Source organism: Delphinapterus leucas, chromosome 1 (assembly GCF_059928025.1).
Source record: "Delphinapterus leucas isolate spDelLeu-1000000601 "Yukka" chromosome 1, BTC_Dleu_Yukka2, whole genome shotgun sequence".
Lineage (NCBI taxonomy): Eukaryota > Metazoa > Chordata > Mammalia > Artiodactyla > Monodontidae > Delphinapterus > Delphinapterus leucas.
Genome location: NC_143129.1, coordinates 186,228,281 through 186,241,275, shown reverse-complemented (window position 1 = coordinate 186,241,275; position 12,995 = coordinate 186,228,281). Strand labels below are relative to the sequence as shown.

General features: G+C 49.7%; 1 protein-coding gene across 3 annotated transcripts; it reads right to left on the bottom strand.

Annotated features, from left to right (window-relative positions):
- Nucleotides 1-458: 458 nt before the first annotated feature.
- Nucleotides 459-6,927, bottom strand: RPL22 (ribosomal protein L22). 3 transcript variants are annotated; one of them, XR_016390105.1, is made up of 5 exons: nt 6,827-6,927; nt 4,915-5,019; nt 2,943-3,067; nt 1,685-1,744; nt 459-660 (listed from the first exon to the last, which is right to left on the bottom strand). XR_016390105.1 is itself a non-coding variant. In XM_022598830.3 (4 exons), the coding sequence occupies exons 1-4, from the start codon at nt 6,836-6,838 to the stop codon at nt 516-518; spliced, it is 387 nt and encodes a 128-aa protein (XP_022454538.1). In that variant the 5' UTR covers nt 6,839-6,926; the 3' UTR covers nt 459-515. The 3 variants fall into 3 exon arrangements, 1 of the variants encoding a protein (XP_022454538.1); XR_016390099.1 differs by lacking the exons at nt 1,685-1,744; nt 6,827-6,927 and adding an exon at nt 5,797-5,815; XM_022598830.3 differs by lacking the exon at nt 1,685-1,744 and having other exon boundaries at nt 6,827-6,926.
- Nucleotides 6,928-12,995: the final 6,068 nt, after the last annotated feature.

Genomic DNA, 12,995 nt, shown 5'->3' with positions numbered 1-12,995 from the left:
ATAGTAATAACTGTGTCCATCAAGAGTAATTTGTAATCAGAAAATGAAGACAAATGCCCCAGAAGCCTGCATTTTATCGACACTGCCACTTTCCCAAAAAAAGAACCTCAGAAACAAGTCACTGGATCTGCTTTCAGTGAATCAGGAGTTCCCACATTTGTATTCCTCAATCTTTGAGAAAAGTACCAGATGAAACTGACCCACCCCTTTTTGTGTAAAATAGTAACCAACTGGACTCACATCTCCACGCCCTCATCCACCTGTTCAATGACAAACAGTAGTCAGTTCCCTCGAAGGAGACTTACACATTTTGGTATTTCCACCAAAAGTATTGAAATTTTCAAGCAGAAAAAAAGTTTAATTACAAGCAAGTGAGTGGCAGCCCAAGTGAAGCCCTTTTACTATGATTTCCAATTTTCTGTTCAATCCACGCTGCAGAGATACAAGGAAAGCCACCATTTTGTTTCCTAAATTTTATTTAAGAATTCATACAAAATACTCCAGATAACTGAGTTTCAATCCTCATCTTCCTCCTCTTCTTCATCTTGATTAATCTGGAAGTAACGTAATTCGTAACTTTCTTTGCTGTTAGCAACTACGCGTAACCAATCACGGAGATTATTCTTCTTCAAATATTTTTTGGTGAGATATTTCAAATACCTGCAGAGAAAGAACACTTCAGAACTGCACCAGATACAAGGCCTTCTTAAATTCTGAAACACTGTAACTTTTATGAAACCCCTGCATTCAAAGTCATAACAATTCAAGGTGTTTTCCCATGGTTCAAAAATGGCAAAGACAGACAAATATTATAGCCAGCCAATGCTCTAACGAGAATAAACATCAATCACATTTCATCTAACCTGGACATAAAAATGAGAACAGATTAAGATGGGACTGCTGTCCATGAAGCAACAGCCCTCACCTATAAAATGGTTTTTAGCGACCACTAGGGAAAGAGATCAAGGTAGTAATCTGGCAATTAAGCACACAATCTCAGTACCTTTTATTGAGAAACCGCTGGATTTCCAATGAGCTCCAAGTACTTCACCTCACTGACTGAAACCTGCCATTGAGGTTGCTGGGTTACTGGGACTGGGGCTGAGGGCCGTGTCACTCACACACACGCACACAGACACACACACACACACACGCTCACTCCTGCTGCGTGACGCTCATCTCCCAATGCCCCCCGCCCCCCGCCCCGGCAACCGCCCTGACCGCGACTCTGCAGTGAGAGCACTTGGCCTCTCCAGTCCATCCACCCAGCGGCTGCCTCGGCCTGAGGGAGCTCAGCAGCCAACCCTGCACAGCGCTGTCAGCAAACTCTGTTCACCTAAAGGCAGCGATGCCTCTTGTGCTCAAAAGAAAGCCTGCAATCCTGTTTCATCTCTCAGCTGTCTGCTTATGAGGCCCTGAGGTTTATCTATTCTGGCATCTCCCCAAAGCCATAAAGAGGAATAGAACACCCAGCAAACCCACCACTGGGCAAATTAACCTTTCCAGACCTCAGATTCGCCCTCTGTAAAACAGGACTCATGATCCTTAGCATCTCTTCAGACTAGTACAAGGACTAAATGAGATGCACAGGCAAACTGTGGCACTTTAGCCAGGACCCAAATATTAACAAACCAACAAACTCAACACCTCCAAGAAATGAACACTGTTCAACTGTCTTACTTACGCCAACAAAGCAATCTTCACAAAGATGTGAAGATCTCAGTTCAATTCTACCCACTTTTCCCTACATAAAAATAAATCAGTTTGTTAGTTTCATCTAAAAAGTATTCTTTTTTTTCCATTTACTATTTCTACTATATTGTATTCAGGTGAGGTGGTTAATTCAAAAGTTTAGGTGGTTTGAGTATTTTCCTAATAGAATGTTGGGGGAAGCTAGGTTAAAAGCGCTTCCCTGAGAGCTCTGCAGAAGCCCAGTGGGGTGGGTGTTAAGCACACCCTGGAGGCCCTCCAGTTGCCCCATCTCTCACTCTGTCAAACTGCCTTCTGCACAAATGAAATAACGCAGTCAGGCAGAACAGGAGTAGTTCACTTAGCCTTAAAGTCATCTCTTGACTGTTTCAGTTAAAAATGGAAGCAAAGGGGACTTCCCTGGCGGTCCAGTGGTTAGGACTCGGCGCTTTCACTGCCGAAGGTGCTGGTTCAACCCCTGGCCAGGGAACTAAGATCCTGCAAGCCGCACAGCACGGCCAATAAATACTGATTAATTAATTAAACCCTATTCTTTAAATAAATAAATAAAAATAAAAGCAAAGGCTTAACTATAACCAACTTGTCCTAACACTTCAAACTTCCTACTGTTTGATTCAGTTTGATTAAACGCTCCTAAGAATTATACGCCAGGCTCTGGGCTAGGAGCTAGGTATAAACACGTCCAATTCCGTAGTGACTTGTAACGTGTTTTTAACATCATTCTCAAAACAAAAGACATAAATATATAGCAGGGCAAGTGAACTGCTGTCTCCAACTTAAAAAAACTGGCCCACAGGAATTAACAGAGTGGCTTCAGTCTAAACTGAGATTTCAGATCCCTCACCTAATTACAGTAGCATTTGCGGGGGGGGGGGGGGGCGGGGGAAACCATAAACTCAGAAATGAAAGCTCTTCAACGTCATCTAGAGGTAAAGGAAGCAAGATCTTCACTTTTAAGAACACAGTCTAAGCAAGTCCGAGCATCTTTACTGCTTGAAATACTTTAGCCTGTGAAAAACAAAACTGTAAAAATCTACTAAGAGTTGAATACTTTTAACTACCGTAACATTCATCCGTTCATCCACCACCCGCTACACTGGACGCTGCTCCAGAGGCTAACAGAGGTAACCACAGGGCAGATTACTCAAGGTGGAGTGACATTCCCGGCCACGGTGGGGGTGGGAATCTTAGTGCTAGGATGCAGGCAAGAAGCGCTCATCTCTCTCCCATACCTTTTGGAAAAAGGCACCTCGGAAGTTACAGTGATCTTGCTTTTGCTTCTTTCGATTGTTACAACACCTCCTCCGAGATTCCCGGCTTTTCCGTTCACTTTGATTCTTTCCTGAAGAAACTGCTCCTGTAGAAATCATCAAATTGACCAGTTCACCCATCTCATTTTCTTTATACTCCTGACTCTGAGCAGATACAGTTCATTAAATGTTCAATCTTAAAAAAAAAGAAAATCTTCGGCCAAAGATCTGAAATCTAGGAACAGCCATCAGAAGATGGTATTCAACTGTTCACATATGTAACTGAAAACATCCTAGCATGAACATACGTGACTACTTCCACACATATGCTCAATGTGCCTCTACGCCATGCAAGGCTCTGACTCCTGGGTCTCGGGAGAGTAGTCAGGAAACCCAGACCGAAACTTACAAGATACAGGCAACCAAAGTGACAAGCAACTTCTGGACCTAAGACATATAAAGCATTGTCCTCTGTGTGATAAGAGAAAATAGGTCTTCGATCCAGAAGAAGGAACAAAAACATACAGTGACCAAAACAATTACAGATCGGCTGAGGGGCCACGTGCACCATCACCGAACAGCAGAAGGGACAGTGGCCTAGGAGCCCAGAGATGGACTCTGGGCAAACCCCCGTGGAAGCCTGGGCTGGTCATTCACTTCCGTGGGTTTCAGGAGTCTCTGACCAAAAAAGAGGACTCTTTTTTGGTTTTCTTGCTATTGCAATGCTACGAAGTCCCTTCAGCTCCCAACTCCTACAGTCCTCTATTTAAAAACTCCAATACACAATATGTTAACTGGCGACAGGTTGGCGGGTGGCGGGGGGGGGGGGTGATTAGGTCAGAAATCCTGACCTTTGCATCTCAGACTCATAAATGACTTGTGTTTTCTATCCTCAGGAGGCGTCTAGAAGGAAGACAGTCACATACACAGATCAGTACAGAGGGAGGAAGGGAGAAGGGAACATCCCAGACACAAACTGGAAGAAGCCACAAGTTACGAGGGACAAGAGGCCACGGAGAAAAGCAAGAAGTCATTGGCTGGAGAAGGAACTAAGGAGTCAAGTGAAGGACTTCTTGCAGGACAGGCCAGGACACAAAAGGCATCTACCAGAGGGTGGTGAACTACAGGTTACCCGAATTCCACGCTTTGTAAACAGTGGCTGTAAGCCAAACCTTTAATTTTTTTATTTGAAAATTATTCTTGTTGTAATATTTATCTCGCAGTAGTTGACCTTCTGGAGAGTAAAGAGAAAATGTCAATTTAGGGTTCTGCACAATATGCCTGAATTCCCCCAAGCTTGGCTGTTGGAGAGGAAAACAGTAAAATGCCACGACCAAGTTGCAGAGTCAAAAACGTGACAATGAGATTAATTTTTCTAGACTTATGTGAAATAGAGGAATATTGGGGAATGGGGCCAACATGAGGGTAAAAAATCAGTACAGAGCAAGGCCTGAAAAAACCCAAAAGCTCCAATTACAAATCAGCAAACAGGATATTCTCACAGAAACACTGAAGCTCTGGTGCTTAATAAAAGAGAAAAACTCAAGGAGATGCTGCCATCTGTCCAAGGCCCCAGAGCCAAGCATCAGGCCCAGGTCACAGGCACCCCCTTGGCCCTGAGGGTCAGGGTCCACAGCTTGCACTTAAAACACACTCCAGTGCAAAGGTTTGCCTGTTTCCTAGTAAATTTTAAGTAAAATCATTTTTGGAAACTGAAGATGATGAGGTAAGTTCTCTGGCACTGACGCGCTAGAGCGCCTCTCCTTTATTCCTCACACTGCTACACGGGAAAGCAAGGGTGAGAAGCAGAACGAGACAAAGCTCCAGGGTCAAACAGTAGAGCCAGAAGAGCAGAGGAGCCGGGGCCAGCCAGCAAGCATGCTCCAGGAGGTCTTCTCAGCAACAACTCAAAGGGTTCACTACTGCCCAGGGTGACATCAAGGGTGTAACTTACAAAATTGGCCGCATCCATGATTCCATCTTCTACAGGATGGGTACAGTCAAGAGTAAACTTCAGGACCTGCTTCTTTTTTTTGCCCCCCTTCACCACAAGCTTTTTCTAAGAAAAGTATACAAATGATAACAGAGATGAAGGCATAACCAGTCCCAAAAAAAAAAAAAAAAAAAACTCAACAAAAGCAAAACTACTAGAATCGTAAAAGTACACGCAAATACAAAAACCATCAAACTGTGTTCCCCTGCAAAGGCGCCAAGAGTGGACGCTGGATCACACTCAAGATGCTGCTCTACAAACCTGGGGTCATGCCCTCTTGAAGGGGAAATCGTGCTAGCACTCCTGACCCATGTACACTTTCCAGCCTCGCCAGTTTCTATGAGCATGAAGATCTGTTAGCTTATGAACTACAATAAAATGAACGTTTCCTCTTGTTTGCCCTAAAATTTCCAAAATAAAGTTAAAGGAATACTCATTCGTTTTCTTCCAGGATTAAGACACAGGCGTGCACATGCCTTGCGGACCCAAAACAGCTTTAATCCGCAACAAATTCCTGTCCTAACTTTCCAGACTCGGGTCCTGATCCAGTTTAGCCGTTTTCTCTTCGTCCTGTCTCATCTACCTTCTCAGAACAGCGACCAGAACTACACATCCTAGCAGCCCATCTAACCCCAGCTGGGACAAGGATATAACTAAAACTTAGGTTCTAATTATAACGTTAATGGCGACAATTCCTGGCCTTTTGACTGATTTAATCTAGCACTTTCAAACCACCAGTTTAACAAGGTTCCAACCTCTTCATTCTCAGAAAAAACCTCCTATGATTCTTCTCCGTCTACAAGTGTAACACCGTTAAGAAAAGCATTTGGACAACCTACTTACCCGCAGGTGCACTTGAAAAAGCCTTTCAGAATCTAAACAGACCTTTCCAAGAATCCGTCTTACCTCTCTTCATGTCTCAAAAAACTTCACCTAAAATCTGTATCAACTGGGTCAATTTTTCAAACATTCAGCTTTCAACAAGTCCCTTTTCCCCCGCCCCCAACATGTCTTCCTAGTAACAATCAAAAGGGCTGCTTCAAAAATCTAGCCCCAGAAATATACAATCAGCAAATAAAAGACCTGCCGGCAATAGTCTCCATACCTCCCACCATGGTTTTAAACCAAAAGCATACACACGCCTAGAAACCTTACAAGCCCACCCAGGCAGAAAAATGGAGAGGAGCCGAAAATGTTCCCAAGGGCGTCCCAGCAACGGAGGAGGATAGGAAAACTTCCTCCCAGTAACCTGGCAGAACGATCTGCAGCCGGAGTGACGCGAGGGCGCCGCGCGAGGGCCCAGTCCCAGCCTGGCGGAGAGCGAATGGAACTGGGCCCTCACCCGACCCCTAAAAGGGGTTGTAGAGCTGCACCCTGAAGATTTAACTTCCTCCGCAGACGCGAAAGATTCCTCTGACCCGGGCCTGCCTCTGAAAACAGGCCGGCCACGCCACCTTCCGTGGACCTTTCCACTGGTCACGGAGGGCGCCGGGTCCCCTCCTTCCCCGCCTTCCGCCCAGGTAACCAGGCCCAGGCCTCGGCTGCCTCACGCCGGCGGGGCTCCAAGGGCCGCTGACCGACCCAGGCTGCAGTCTCAGGCTCCCAGCTCCCCGCTGGCCGCGCAGGCAGGGGCCCAAGCCCAAGCCGCGGCCTCCGAGAGCCCCGGGTCTGCCCCTCACGCCTCGGGCCGCGGCCTCCTCCGCCCACAATGTGCGGGGCCCGGCGGCCGCCCCAGCCTGCTCCGGCCGGCCTGCTAGCCCGGCCCCGGCAGGATGCTGCAGAGAGCCGTGCACCGCGAGCCAGGCAGGGGCCGGGCCGGCGAGGCCCACGTGCCTCTCCCCAGAGCCGAGGCCTCACACGGAGCCATACTAACCACTGGCGCCATCGCCGCAGCGGAGGCAGAAAAGGAGTTGGGTGAACTACGCAGACGCAAAGAGGCCGCAGCGCGCAGAGCACGCAGGGCTCAGGCTGTACCAATCGCTCTGCCACGCCCCACGGTCGCCACCATCTCGCCCTGTACTGTACGCTCGGGGAGCGATTTCTTTTGCCTGAATGCAAAACCTGTCCTCTCACCCGTCCGGAGGATTGCAGGGGGAGGGAGGCAGGGTGGCCTGTCCCACTGCGACGGATCGGAGCGGGGAGCCATGCTGGACTACCCCAAAGAGAAATAAAGGGGTTCGCTCTACTTTTGCAAGTCTTAGAAAGAAAAAAAAATTAAGGAAATTCAATAATCCATAAATTACCAGCTACTGGGATGGGAGTCGAACTCACTAACTTGGGGAGGTGAGGCCTAATTTGGGGTCCTAATGCCCGAGAGCCCTTGGCTTCTTCCTACCTAAAGCGCCCAGCCTGGAAGCTGGTGCCGGGGGTGGGGGGATGGGGGGGATGTCTCCCTGCGCTAGCCCTCTTTGCTGCAGTCAGGTACACTGTCCACCACCTCAAGTTCAAGCCGCCCACACTCCGATCATCACCTCCTAGCTTTCCAGTTCATCCCTTCTAGCTTCCCAATTCCACACATTCTTCTGCCGGCGCTCCCCAAACTGGCATATAGACAGGAATCACCTGGGAATCCCTTAAAAATGCAGATTCCAATTCAGTGGGTTTCAGTGGCCTGAGATTCTGCATTACTCAAAGCTCCCAGGAGACGCTGGTGCTGCCGGTCCGCGGACCAAAGTTGAGTGGCAAACGTCTTCATGCCCAGACCTACAGTCCATGGACTGGACCACTTTCACCCACTCTCCCCACGTCGTGTCCTTACCAGTTACAATCACTCACTTGCACACACCCTCCAGTCCCTGTGTGCCCTGTACTCACCTAGCAGAAGCCCAATCCTGGCTCACAGTGGTGGGGAGGAAACTCCCCATGCTGTCTGGTCTAGGTTTATTTACCCTCAGGCCTAGTCTGCCAGATGACCAAGTTCCAAACCCACCCTGCTGTTCTTTTTTTTTTTTTTTTTTTATAAATGTATTTATTTCATTTATTTATATTTGGCTGCGTTGGGTCTTTGTTGCTGTGCACGGGCTTTCTCTAGTTGCGGCGAGCGAGGGCTACTCTTCGTTGCGGTGCACGGGCTTCTCATTGCGGTGGCTTCTCTTGTTGCAGAGCACGGGCTCTAGGCACACGGGCTTCAGTAGTTGTGGCACGCGGGCTCAGTAGTCGTGGCTCGCAGGCTCTGGAGCTCAGGCTCAGTAATTGTGGCACACGGGCTTAGTTGCTCCACGGCATGTGGGATCTTCCTGGACCAGGGCTCGAACCCTTGTCCCCTGTATTGGCAGGAGGATTCCCCACCACTGCACCACCAGGGAAGCCCCCACCCTGCTGTTCTTGACTGCAAACCACGTTTCTGCTTTACCACCTGCAACCTGGTCAGGTTCTTTCAACGGGGGTCTAGAGGGGAGACTGCAGGCTGGAGAAAGAAGAGACTTCTCCCTGTTTGCTTCCTGCTTGTTCCTGTTCTGTTGGTGTCACCTACTCCTGCTTCTTCATCCTGGTAGCAACAGTTGGAACATTCCAGAAACAGCAGTTGAATACAGTTTGCAGTTATTCCAACGCTTGTAGAACCAGCCTCATTTTCTTCTCCCCAGAAACCCCAGCCCCAGCTGAGCAGCACCCCTTTCTCATGTATCAGCTTCCTGGACCCTGTTCTTTAAGTGTCTCCATTTTAATAAGACCACCTTAGGAGTGGTAGCCACTTCCTGAAGTTGCTACTGTTCTTTTTTTTTTTTTTTAATATTTATTTATTTTGGCTGCGCCAGGTCTTAGTTGTGGCACACAGACTCATAGTTGTGACATGCGGTCTTCTTAGTTGCAGCATGTGGACTTCTTAGTCGCGGCATGCATGTGGGATCTACTTCCCCGATCAGGGATTGAACCCAGGCCCTCTGCATTGGGAGCATGGAGTCAAGCCTTGATACCTAGTTAACAATCCTTAGTGTTCTTCCTCCCGAGTGACATCTCTCCTAACTCTGAGCAAGCCCAGGGGCTGCCTAACAATCTTCTAAGTGATTGTTTTCACACCTCTGGTCAGAATGCCACCTCCTCGCCCCAAAACCTCCCTCTCAGCTGATGACTTCCATTGCTCTTTTTTTGAAAACATAGAAGCAATCCAAAGAGAGTTTTCAGACACACCTGCCTCCACATCTACCCATCCAGCAACAGCTTTACCCAGCTCTGCCTTTCCTCCTGTTACTGCGGAAGAAGCATCCTTGCCCCCATCTGAGGTCAACCCAACACTAGGGCATTCATCTGGCGTACTTCCGCCTACTTGAGGATGTCACTCCAGCAGTCCTTGCCCCCCACCCCATGAAATCATCAATGTATCCTTTCTTCTGGATTTTTTTCCATCAGCACTCAACCATTCTTTAACATCTCCCATCTTGGGATTTACTTGGTAGCGCAGTGGTTAAGAATACGCCTGCCATTGCAGGGGACACAGGTTCGATCCCTGGTCTGGGAAGATCCCACATGCTGCGGAGCAACTAAGCCCGTGCGCCACAACTACTGAGCCTGCGTGCTGCAGCTACTGAAGCCCACACCCCTAGGGCCCGTGCTCCGCAACAAGAGAAGCCACCGCAATGAGAAGCCTGCGCACCGCAACGAAGAGTAGTCCCCGCTCGCCGCAACTAGAGAAAGCCCGCGCAAGCAACGATGACTCAACGCAGCCAAAAATTAAAAAATAAAATAAAGATAAAATCCCCCATCTTAAAACAGAAAAAGCAATCTCTCAAACCCCAACATTCCCGGTTACTTACCACCACTTTTGTCTCCTCTCTACTGTGGACTGAATGTTTGTGTCCCCCCATATTCATAGCTGAAATCTTAGTCTCCAAAATGATGGTATTTGGAGGTGGGTCCTTTGGGAAGTAATTAGATTTATTAGCGATCGTGAGGGTGGGGCTCCATGATGGGACTGGTGCCTTTCTAAGGGAAAGAAGACACATGAGATCTCTCTTGCCACGTGAGCCACAGGGAGAAAGCAGCCGACAACAAGCCAGGAAGAAGGCCCTCCCCAGGAGCCAGAGCTGTTTGCACCTGCTCTTAGGCTTCCAGCCTCCAAGAACTGTGAGAAATTTCTGTTGTTTAAGCCGCCCAGCCTGTGATATTTTTGTTACAGCAGCCTGAACTAAGACAATCTCTTTAACCAATTTTCTTGGAAGTTTCCTCTGTGTGCTGTCTGCAATTTCTCTCCTCCCACTTCCTGTTGAACCCACTCTGGTGAGGCTTTTGCCCCCCACCTCCCCAGCCACTAGCACAGCTCTCACCAAGGTCACTGGTGATGTCCCCCTGCTAAGCACTGGGGGCGGGTCCTGGGCCTCCTATTCCTGCTTCTGTAGCATCTGACACCACAGGTCACTCCCTCCTCCTTGCTGACCCTTCTTCGCTGGGGCCCCAGAACCTCAGGCTCTCCTCCCGCCTCACCGGCTGCTTCTTCTCCGTGTCCTTGCTTCTCCCTCCTCCTCCGCGGACTTGAAGAGCCACAGGGCACAGAGCTCCTCTCATCTTCATCTGCACTTGACCTTGGGCATGCCCCAGATGCATATCCTTAAATACAGCTCCCCAGGTCTGTGTGTGCAGCCTCCATCTTGAACTCGTGACTTCTCTAGACCAGAGGGTCAAGGTGACCACCCTCACCCCCATGAAACCACTCTCACCTCTCCACCCTTACCCCCACTCTCCATTCCCAGCCTCACCCCCCAGCCTGTGTCCCTTCATCTCCACCCACATTGGTCTTCCTTTCCTTCCTCTAAATTTATTCCAACTTCTGGGACCTTGTACTTGCTGTTGCCTCCACTTTTCTTTTTTTAAGTCTTTATTAAATTTGTTACAATATTGCTTCTGTTTTATGTTTTTTTGTTTTTTTAGCCTGGAGGCATGTGGGATCTTAGCTTCCCGACCAGGGATCGAACCCTCACCCCCTGCATTGGAAGGCCAAGTCTTAACCACTGGACCGCCAGGGAATTCCCGCCTTGGCTTTGAACCCTTCCTGGCTTCTCTTGTGTCTGATTTTTTCTCATCCTCCAGGGGCTCTGCCCAGGGTTATCTAGTGTGTCCTCAGCTCCACCCCCTCCCAGCTGCCCTCCATCACATCATCCTGATTCTTTCCTTCAGAGCGTTTAACACAGTCTGTCACTATTGTACTTGTTTATTTGTGTACTTGGTTAACCTTGCCTGGTGGGTTAGGTGCCCTTCTTGTGTATGGCACATGGCAGATGCTCAGTAAATACTACTCAAAAGTAACATTGTCAGGATTAGATGACATAATACAAGTAAAAGAGCTTTGAATAGTATCTTGACCCATAAACATTGACCACTGTTTTTATGACTTGGAGCACAAATGGAACCAGGGCTAGGGAGGGTCCTTAAAAGAATAGGTAGTTCCTGCCTAGAATTCACTTCCTTTCTTCCCCCGGCAAACTTCTACTCATCCTTCAAAACCCAGCTGGAGGGGGCTTCCGTGGCGGCGCGGTGGTTAAGAATCCACCTGCCAGTGCAGGGGATACGGGTTCGGTCCCTGGTCCGGGAAGATCCCACATGCTGTGGAGCAACTAAGCCCGTGAGCCACAACTATTGAGCCTGCGCTCTAGAGCCAGCGTGCCACAACTACTGAAACCCGCACGCCTAGAGCCTGTGCTCCGCAACAAGAGAAGCCACCGCAATGAGAAGCCCACGCATCGCAACGAAGAGAAGCCCCTGCTCGCCGCAACTAGAGAAAGCCCGCATGCAGTAACGAAGACCCAACGCAGCCAAAAATAAATAAATAAATGTATTTTTTTAAAAAAATCAGCTGGAATATTATCTCCTAGTTTTTTCTAGTTAGTAAGATTGTTTTTTATAACTTTTTTTTTAATTTATCTATTTTACTTTTGGCTGCGTTGGGTCTTTGTTGCTGCATGCGGGCTTTCTCTAGTTGCGAAGAGCGGGGGCTACTCTTCGTTGTGGTGCGCGGGCTTCTCATTGCGGTGGCTTCTTTTGTTGCGGAGCATGGGCTCTAGGGCTCGTGGGCTTCAGTAGCTGTGGTTCGCGGGCTCAGTAGTTGTGGCTCGCAGGCTCGGTAGTTGTGGCTCGCGGTCCCTAGAGTGCAGGCTCAGTAGTTGTGGCCCACGGGCTTTGTTGCTCTGCGGCATGTGGGATCTTCCTGGACCAGGGATCGAGCCCGTGTGCCCTGCATTGGCAGACGGATTCTTAACCACTGTGGCAGCAGGGAAGTCCCTGATTAGTAAGATTCTATTGAGCACCTTCTATGGGTTAGGCAGTGGGCCTGACTCTGATTTCAAGAGGGACTGCTACAGGGGCCGCTTTCCCAGAGCTCAGGGTGACATGTTCAGAGAAGGCGGGCACGCTGGAGGAAATGACACTGGGTGAAACAATCACTTGCCAGGCTAAGAAGGGCAGAGGGGGCCCAGCTGAAAAGGCTCAGAGCTTCCTCTATCACGCTCCCACCCAAACCTACCTTGGGAACTCGCTGATGATGGGCGTGGGGCCTTAATTATTTTGGAAGCTTAGGGTGTGCGTTTCACTTCACTGAAGTCTCACCTCATCACCGGGCGGCTGCCCTGTTCTACCCCAGCTCTGAGGCTCTGAGAGGTCAGAAACTTGGCCGAGAGACCCAACCTGCCAAAGGCAGCCCTGGGCTTCCAAGCCCTCTCACGAGCTCTCCCGAGAACTGGAGTGTCTGTGGGAGGGAGGGGCGGCTGCTGCTCTCGGGCACCCTCGACTGCCCGTCGAGGAAATAGGGCCGCGCGGACCCACTCCTGTCCCGGCCCAAATCCGACCGCACAGAGCCGGCCTAGCCAGCGGAGCCGTATCCCCCTGAGGAGCCCGCAGCCAGGGTCCTCGGGCCCCGCTCTGCGCGGCGCTCCCGCGTCTCCGGGCTCCGGGCTCTGTCACCACGGGCGGGGTCCAGTCCGAACCTCGAACCCTTGCCCGGCGGGGTCCTTTCCAACCGCGCGTTGCCGCCTCTCCTCCTCCGGCCCAGGGGAGCAGTGGCCGCGGCCGTGGCCGTAACCGGAGCCCTGGGTCACAGCGGCGGCGAGCGCCGAGAT

Excerpts from the sequence above, each read along its gene's own strand:
- RPL22 (XM_022598830.3), bottom strand. Across the intron at positions 3,068-4,914 it reads TCATGGATGCGGCCAATTTT|GAGCAGTTTCTTCAGGAAAG; the intron begins GTAAGTTACACC and ends TGATTTCTACAG. Across the intron at positions 661-2,942 it reads GAGGTGCCTTTTTCCAAAAG|GTATTTGAAATATCTCACCA; the intron begins GTATGGGAGAGA and ends CTTTCTCTGCAG.